Here is a 9738-nt window from a genome sequence, read left to right on the forward strand (position 1 = left end):
ATGCCCAGTTGGTCTGCACCTTCCCGGGTCACCGGCTGCATTTTCGCGCGCGCGGGAAAAGTTGGGAGGGGGAAAAGTTGGGAGGGGGGATGAAGAACCCGGAAGTGCACCATCTTGCCTCCGTTCGTCCAAACAGTAGTGTCTCCAGTTTCATTTCTAATTGAGCTTATTGGGATCTTCTCTCTTTTCTTGGTTAATCTAGTGAATGGGCTATTTTTTCAAAGAACCAATGTTTTATTTCATTGATCTTTTGAAATGCTTTTTTTGTTTGAATTTCATTTAGTTTTGCTGCAATTTTTGTTTTGCTTTTCTTTTTTTTTGAGACAGTCTTGTTTAGTTTGTGCTTGTGCTTGTTTTTCTAATTCCTTGAGGTACACACACATTAGGTTGTCAGTTTGTGCTCTTTCAGACTTTTTGATGTAGGCATTTAGTGCTGCAAACTTTGCTCTTGGCACTTCTTTTGCTGTACTCCAGAGGTTTTGATAACTTGTGTCATTATTATCATTTGATTCAGATAATTTTTCCATCTTGATTTCATTATTAACCCAGATATCATTTAGAAACAGATTATTTAATTTCCATATATTTGTGTAGTTTTGAGGGTTCCTTTTGCCTCCAAGAACTTTAAAAATCATTTTCTTAAGCCCTCTTAAGTCTGCCATCAAGCTTTTATTTTGAGTGTCCGGGTTTCCTCTCATCATTTCTGACCTTGGCAACCTTTCATTGCTTTCAAGGAGCCCATATTCATAGAATTTTTGAAGTGTATATGGGGATTATGGGAACTACAAGATGAGATTTGAGTGGGGACACAATCAAACCATATTAGTATAGGAATAATTAGTATAGAAAGAACTGATCTATGTGGCCGATGACTGTTGTAGTCCTTATATCCTGTAATTCCTGCCTTAGAGTTCAGTGGAATTATTGTTACCATTTAATTATTGCTATGGTCATTATTTATTTTTTTATTGCCTTTGTATTAAAGGAGGTGCTTGTTATGGCATGCCATATATTATTATGAGAACACTTCAGAACTTCAGGTTAGATACCCAATTTTTGACTTGATCTCTGTACTCAGGTATTTCACAAGCACTTCAACCTCAAAACTGGAGTTCATGGTTTTCCTCTAACCAAACCCATGACTTCCAAAACCTTATGTCTCCTCCAGTGTTCCCTTTCTCAGACTGGCCCCTATCTCAGAAACCAGAAACCTAGTGTTTTTCTTTTTACCCCTCTCTCCTCATAGATCCCCTCTCTACTATGTCTCATCAGTTACCTAATCAAGCCTAGTCAGTTTAAGTAAAATTCAGTCACTGACCCCCATTATTACCACCAAAATTATTGCCCTTGGACTACTGAAGTAACTTCGAAAACTGTTTTCTTGTGACTGCTGTTTCCTTGCTCTAGTTCATTCTCCATGCAGTGGTCAGAATTATCTTTATAAAATATCAGCCAGGTGTGATGGCTCATGCCTGTAATCTCCACATTTTAGGAGGCTGAGGCGGGAGGATTACTTGAGTCCAGGAGTTCAAGACCAGCCCAGGCAAAATACTGGGACCCCAACTCTACAAAAAAAAGAAAAAAAATCGCTGGCCATGTTGGTACACACCTGTGGTCCTAGCTGCTTCAGAGGCTGAGGTGAGAGGAACACTTGAACTCAAGAGGTCGAGGCTGTAGTGAGCTGTGATTGCGCCACTGTACTCCAGCCAGGGTGACTGAGTGAGATCCTGTCTCAAAAAAAAAGAAAAAAGAGAAAAAATACCTACAAAATAAAACACAAATCTGATTATATCACATTGCTGCTTAAAACCTGGCCCTGGCTTCCTATTGCTATGGGGATAAAGACCAAAACCCTTGGTCTGGCCTGTAAGGCCCATCTGCCTGACTCCTGCCTGCCTCATTTCACACCAGATTCCCCTGTTTTTTCTGCATCCCTCTTACCTTTTACATAAGGTAGGTGATCACAGAATACTTTTCCTTTTAGAGCCTTCATGCATGTGTTCTCTCTGCATGAGATGCATCTACCTGCCCTTCTTCCTACATGCCAACATTCACATTGATTTTTTGAAACTCAGCCTGAATGTTACTTACTCAGAATATCTTCCTCACACACATCACAAAGTCAGAACCCCAGATTATGGGTCATCTTTGTACTCTTACTTCCCCAGTAGAGCATTTGTACCTATGGTAATTAAATGATTAATTTTGTGGTTTATGCCATATGTTTCCTTTGATAGAATGTAAGCTCGGTGAACCCAGGAATTTTCTCTTAGCCATGAGTAGGTTCATAGTGTTTTGCGCAAGTTAAACTTATCAGGAGGAAATACGCACATATTGACACACACATTTCTAATGAGAGAATGGGAGAAATTCCTCCTTAAGAAAGAAGCATGTTTTGGTACTTTTTCCTGGCATTGTTAAATATGCTATTGTTTTGCTGCTGCTTTTTTTTGGGGGGGGCAGAGTCTCACTCTGTTGCCCAGGCTGGAGTGCAGTGGTGCGATCTCGGCTCACTGCATCCTCCGTCCCCTGAGTTCAAACAATTCTTCTGCCTCAGCCTCCCAAGTAGCTGGGATTATAAGTGCCTGCCACTGCGTCCAGCTAATTTTTGTATTTTTAGTAGAGACGGGGTTTCACCATCTTGGCCAGACTGGTCTTGAAATCTTAACCTCGTGATCCACCCGCCTCAGCCTCCCAAAGTGCTGGGATTACAGGCATGAGCCACCGTGCCTGGCCTTTGTTTTGCTTCTTAACCTTCATAGTGTTTCTCAGTGAAGGCTATACTTGTTTATCCACATATTTTATATATGTTAAATACATGAGGTATTTATACAGGATTATTACTATTTTTTTTTTTTTTTGAGACGGAGTCTCACTCTGTCGCCCAGACTGGAGTGCAGTGGCCGGATCTCAGCTCACTGCAAGCTCTGCCTTCTGGGTTTATGCCATTCTCCTGCCTCAGCCTCCCCAGTAGCTGGGACTACAGGCACCCGCCACCTCGCCCTGCTAGTTTTTTGTATTTTTTAGTAGAGACGGGGTTTCACCGTATTAGCCAGGATGGTCTCGATCTCCTGACCTCGTGATCCGCCCGTCTCAGCCTCCCAAAGTGCTGGGATTACAGGCTTGAGCCACCGCGCCCGACCTATACAGGATTATTTTAAAGTCATTGAATGGGATTCTTATTTTAACAGTAAATCAACTTTTTGTTTATATTTATGTAACTGTTTGAAGTCTCTGGCTTTCTCTAAATGAATTATAATAGAGCTCAGCGAATATTTTCTGTAGTGGGCCAGATAGTAAATATTTTAGACTTTGCAACCATATTGTCTCTTTTAGCACTCTTCAATTCTGCCATTGTGGCACAAAAGCAGTTATAGATAATATATAAATGGATGGGTGTGTCTCTTCCAATAACATGTTATTTATGGGCACTAAAATTTGAATTTTGTATAATTTTCATGTGTCAAGAAATACTGTTTGTCTCTTGCTTCCCCCGCCAACATTTGAAATTGTAGAAACTTACCTTGTGGGCAGTATAAAATCAGGTATATGGCCCCAGGGGCATAGTTGTTGACCCTTGTCTATAACCACCTCTGTAAGTATTCTGCCATTTATGTGATTAAAATAGAAGACAAAATAAGGTGACCCCCTTTCTGGGCAAAACAATGTTCCTGTGTAAAGAAAAATGAATTTTAAATTGTGCAAAGAAATATTTAAGAACAATTTTAGATTCTGTTGCCCGTTTACTTACTAGGTAAACATTACGTTTTTAAAAAACGAATTCCTCCAGTATGTGGGCCTAAGCTTACCATGATCTCTTGAGATCAGGACTTTAAATTTAGTGTATAAATCTTTGAGTAGATTCTAAAGGAGAATTTATAAAGAATTTTTCTCAAACACTATCAGGAATCGAATATCTTACCCTCCCTTTAAACTCTTTTCATTCCAGTTTATAAAAGAAACATTTTATTTTTTTCCTTGTACCAATCAGAACCTTGATTTTGAAAAATTTGATGGGGAATTTTACCATTTACATAAATTATAAGCTGTTGCAAAGAGTTGCTAAATGACCCTGACCTTTTAACTCTGACTTCCTTAGCATCTTTATTGAGTTGTTTTATATTTTGATAGCAGTTGTCTTTCCAGAATGATTTTATAAGTTTTCATTCCCATCAATAGTGAATGTGACTAAAATGCAGTGGCTTTGAAATTCCTTAAATATGTTCTTAATAGTCTAGCTTAGTTTCTCTATATGTATCAAAATGCATACAGCATTGGATGTGATGTTTTATGTCACAGTACTTGGTATGTTTCCTGATTGTTCTGACTTACAGAAAACTCCTTTGTAACAGACGTTTTTTTTTTTGGAGACGGAGCCTTGCTCTCGTCACCCAGGCTGGAGTGCAGTGACGTAATCTTGGCTCACTGCAACCTCCACCTCCCGAGTTCAAGCAATTCTCCTGCCTCAGCTTCCCGAGTAGCTGGAATTACAGGCACCTGCCACCACTCCCGGCTAATTTTTGTATTTTTGGTAGAGACGGGATTTCATCATGTTGGCCAGGCTCGTCTCGAACTCCTGACCTCAGGTGATCTGCCTGCCTTGGCCTCCCAGAGTGCTGGGATTACAGGCATGAGCCACAGTGCCTGCCCTGGTTGAGTTACTTCTTTAGGAGAGAAGAGATGAAATTAGTGGTTAAAATACAATTTGAGAAGATTATCCTAAATTAAAACTAATTCTGAACAAGATTAAAGTATTGAATTCTGGCCGGGCGCGGTGGCTTATGCCTGTATTCCCAGCACTTTGGGATGCCAAGGCAGGCGGATCACGTGGTCAGGAGATAAAGACCACCCTGGCCAACATGGTGAAGTCCCATCTCTACTAAAATACAAAAAACTAGTTGGGTGTGGTGGCACACACCTGTAGCCCCAGCTACTCAGGAGGCTGAGGCAAGGAAATCACTTGAACCTGGGAGGCGGAGGCTTCAGTGAGCCGAGGTTGTGCCACTGCTCTCCTGCCTGGTGACAGAGCAAGACTCCGTCTCAAAAAAAAAAAAAAAAAGTATTGAATTACATATTAATATGTTATGATTTTATTAGTACTGCTGGAGGCTTATAAAATTATAAAGTTGAAGGAGACTGTAGGATCTTTAGTTCTACATTTCACAGCTGTGAAAACTGAGAAGTACTTTCCCAGCATTTTATGGATATATACTTATGTACTGGATACTTGGATTTCGAATTGTAACTTAAACATATTATCTCATTCCTTTCTAATGACTCTTTATACATAGATTCTTTGTAGGACTTTGTTAATTTTAAAATGTCCATCTTTTATATGATTAAAGGTATTTTAGATGGAAAAATCATTGACTCTAGTAGCCTTTTACTGTCTTAAACATCTTACTTTTTCTGTGAATGTCATTTTGTGACCTACTTTTAGCACTTACCTGTCCCCCCCCCGCTTTTATTTGGTTATTAATTTCCCAGGCAATTGGAGTAGTTAATATTTTTTTCCTTTCAGGTAAATGATACAATTTACAAATCTTTCTTTCCTGAGAAATGTGGATAACTGCTTAATGAATGCTAAATAACATGGAGTGTTTCCTTTGTTCCAGATCTGTTTTCAACCTGTAGAACTGAAAAATCGGTATTTTTATTTTTAGCTATGAACCTTTCTATTGAATTTCAGTAGTGAATTTTTTTTCCCACTGAAACTACGGATCCAGAGTAATTACGGCAGTGCTATTTTCTTTATTTGTCCCTGTGAAAACAGTAACTTTCCATCTTTTTATATAGAAATATAATTTTAGTAGTCTTCATTTAGAAGTAATTGTGGAATATGAACATTTTCATGGTCTAATGAATAGATGAAAGGATAGCATTTTCCCTATTTCTATCTATTATTCTATACAATCCTTATATACTCAAATATAAATTTCATGTTGTCCATTCTGAAAAGCATTGTTACTTAAATGATATCTATCATCCTAAATTGTATGTGTCCATTTCATTTTATATTCCCATTTTAAGTGACGCTTACTGACTTGAAAATATTTTTTATCAACTCTCACTTTTTATGTGTCTCTATTTGACCACACTTACCTACATCTTAATCTCCCCATCCCTACTCCTCAGAAGGAAAAGAAAAATAGAATTGTACAGGGAGCTCTACTTTGATAGCACTGATATAATTCGTTGTAGGATATTATAGATACCAAAAATACTGACCTTAGATCTCCGAGGAGAGACACTGCTTTGTTTTGTTGCTTGTGTAACCCTCAAATCCTGAATGAATACCTGCCTGGAATGTGATGTAGAATGAGTGTTCATGTCCTCTCTTGTGTAATTCTGTTCCCTCTAAGTTGAGCAATAGCTGTGATTTTTCTCAACCTACCCTGCTTGGATTTTGATGGGCATTTTTCATTCTAATACAATGCCTGAGTGAAAATGAGAGTTTCCTCATGTCTCTGAAAAACCCGGTATTTTACTCAAGATTTCTGATTCTGAAAATACCATACTTGACCCAGAACCTATAGACATTTTATGGTGAAATTGCTTTATTATATACTTTCAAAGTATTTCACCTGTATGATTACATGGATGAGTAGCAGGAATCATTTTTCAGTATTGTTTTCTTGAATCTGTAACTGGTTTTCAGTCTCATTACATTTTCTGTTTGTACTGGTTTGCTAGGTAATTTATACATGAAGTTGACCAAATCAGTTTTGGTCTTTGGGAGAATGTTAAATTCCCTTTCAGATGTGACATCTATTGTTAGGTTGACAGGTCGGCTTGTCCTTAGAAGGAATACTGGGGAATAAATTGTACTAATGATTGTTGTGCTGTCTTCTCTTGCTGTGGTTAATAGTAATCATTTCTTTTCCTTCCCCTTTTTCTGCTGCCTCTTTCTTTATCTTCCCTGTCTTCCCATGTACTTTTGAATTTATTAAATTGAACTATATATTTTTTCCTTGCTTTCCTTTTTTAATTTTGTGATCTCCCGTGCTCTACTGTCTTCCCTACTTGCTTCGGTTCCATGTTGCTAGTTTTTATGTTCGCACGCTCATTATCACCCTTTTTTGTACTTCAAATCCCAGCAGCTGCCCAGCCAGGTCCCTGAGCACAGCCCTGTGGTTTATGGGACTGTGGAGAGCGCTCATCTTGCTGCCAGCACCCCTGTCACTGCAGCTAGCGACCAGAAGCAAGGTTTGTGTATGACTGTTTTCCTCCCTCTTATCTTCAGTCTCTTTTTTATTAATTTCATTGCCCTCAGCATTCAGGAGTAAGAGTACAGCATCCAAGGATTATTTAGACACCCACCTTTAAACAAAGCTTTGAGGCAGAAAATTAAAGTATTCTGCCTCTAGGAAACTAAAGTAGGGATGATTAGTAAAATTTTTTCATACATTTGTTTAATCTCTCACTGTTAGTATCTGTATATAGGTAAAAGGTTAGCTACCTTAAACCACCCTTTAAAACAAGGTGGGAGGTGGAGGGAGAAATCATAGCATATATTACTTTACAAGAACAGTACAGTTTAGCTTATGTATTTAGCGTGTCCCTAGGTATCTTGCTATTTTAAAAAAAGAAAAAAAGATAAAGAGTTTCTTCTTACAAGACTGGGCTTCTATAGCCACAGTTGGAGATGGATCCAAGTTCAAATCCCAGCTCTATCATGCACTAGTTATTTGGTCTATTGAGCCACTGACCTTGTGTGTCTCAGTTTCTTCACTTGTAGAATGGAATAAAGACCTACGTGCTTGACAGGATTACTGTGGGAACATGCCTATCACATGAAAAGTGCTTAGTAAATTATAGCCATTAATGCTGTATTAAGGAATAGTACACTAAGGTCTCTGCTCCTATTGAACTTGAACATGAAGGTGCCAAATGTTTGTTGAAATAAATACTGTGCCTTTGGGAGTATAATAGAAAATGTAAGGGAAATCTCGTACCAGAAAGCGGGATATCATAGTCTTTCTTCCCTACCTAGTTGGATTTTAACTTGACCTTTGCTAAAATTGAGAGATAATTCTAAACACAGTTCGGGGAAGCAAGTAACTTTGACCCTGCTTTATGTTTCAGATTTCTAAAAATGATTGGATATCATATATGGAAGCCATTTACCTTCTAACTTTCTTGAATTATTCATTCCTCCAAACCATTTGTTTATTCTATAGCTCTGTGGTTAGTATATAGATTTTCTAAAAAATATTGTCTTTTTTTTTTTTTTGAGACAGAGTCTTGCTCTGTTGCCCAGGCTGGAGTGCAGTGGTGCAGTCTTGACTCACTGCAACCTCCTCCTCCTGGGCTCAAGCTATTCTCCTGCCTCAGCTTCCCGCGTAGCTGGGATTACAGGCATACCACCACCATGCGCAGCTAATTTTTGTATTTTTAGTAGAGGCGGGGTTTCACCATGTTGGCCAGGCTGGTCTTGAATTCCTGACCTCAAGTGATCCACCTGCCTCAGCCTCCCAAAGTGCTGGGATTACAGGCCTGAGACACCATGCCCATACTCAAAATTATCCTTCAAAAAATATTTAGGAGTGGCCCATAAAATCGACATATTTAATATTAAAGGTTTTTGGGTAGACTGCAGGTTAATCACATTTATAAACTTTCTGGAAGATGTACTTCTAATGTATGATTTCAATGATTTTTACATCAAACAAAGATTATGATAATGTGTTTTTAATATAGAAATTTCATTTTCCCCCTGAGTATTGAGAAGCCTGATACTCTTGAACAGACAGGTCTTATATTGTATTTGTTATGTAAGATAGTTTTAAACCAAAAGATAGTCAGTGATCCCTAATCTGGCATGCTTCAAAAACTTACACTGTCAAGAACTTCTTTCAGCAACATTTTGAGTTAAAGGAGAACTCCTGCATGCTTCAAGCGAAGTTTTTAAATAGTAAAACCATTTACCTTGCAAAATTACAAGTTGTAGAGACCAAATGTGGAAGACCAAATGTGGAAATACCTTCAATGATAAAGTAGTTTTGAGTCAAAGTTCAGAATGTTTTTAATCTTAGTGGAGAATAATTCTCAGTATTTCCCTTCAAAACTTGATTGCGCTTTTGCAAATATGTAATCCTTTTACTGGTTAGAATTACGCTAAGCATATTGAATACTTCCCATGCAAAGAGGCCTTAAAATTTATCCTCTGTGCAGACTTTCTCTGTAGCTGTGCCAGGATTTTTAAAAAGTTTATCACATACTTTGATGATGATAGTTCTGTCCTTCCTGAAGACAGTATTATTGCATCTGTCATTATTTTGTGAAAAATAATTTTTAAATTTTTAGATTATGAGATGCCTGCATTTTGTCATATTTAGGCCCAGATTTCCAGACAAGGAATGCAGACTTGATTTCCTCTCAGGTTTTTGTTTTTGTTTTGCTTAGTGGAAATTTGAATAACAACATCAACATATCAAACTAGTGTATAATATAGGCTTAATTGGAAAGTATTCAGGTTACCTTGATGAAAAGAAAAACTTGTAGTATTTTAAGTGTATTTCAGAGGTTATAAGTAACTCTCTGAGATTACTATTATCTTCCTTTTAGTACCAACTATTCACCAGAAAACTAACTCTCTTTGTTTCTCTCTCTTTCCCTTTCTCTGTCCCTTTCACTCTTTCTCTCTTTTTTCTTCCTCCCTCCCTCCCTTCCTTCCTTCCTTCCCTTCACTCTTTCTTTCTTTCTTTCTCTCTTTCTTTCTCTTTCTTTCTTTCTCTT

General features: G+C 38.0%; 1 protein-coding gene across 2 annotated transcripts in view; it reads left to right on the forward strand.

Annotated features, from left to right (window-relative positions):
• The window catches only part of EIF4G3 (eukaryotic translation initiation factor 4 gamma, 3), a 374612-nt gene that overhangs the window by 220933 nt on the left and 143941 nt on the right, over window positions 1-9738 (forward strand). The window contains exon 12 of one of the 2 annotated variants that reach the window (XM_011933977.1): window positions 7098-7206. In XM_011933977.1, the coding sequence (XP_011789367.1) occupies window positions 7098-7206 (109 nt within the window). The remainder of the gene's footprint in view (window positions 1-7097; window positions 7207-9738) is intronic. The other variant, XM_011933978.1, reaches the window with a different exon arrangement.

This window comes from Colobus angolensis, unplaced genomic scaffold (genome assembly GCF_000951035.1).
Source record: "Colobus angolensis palliatus isolate OR3802 unplaced genomic scaffold, Cang.pa_1.0 Scaffold130, whole genome shotgun sequence".
Classification (NCBI taxonomy): Eukaryota; Metazoa; Chordata; class Mammalia; order Primates; family Cercopithecidae; genus Colobus; species Colobus angolensis.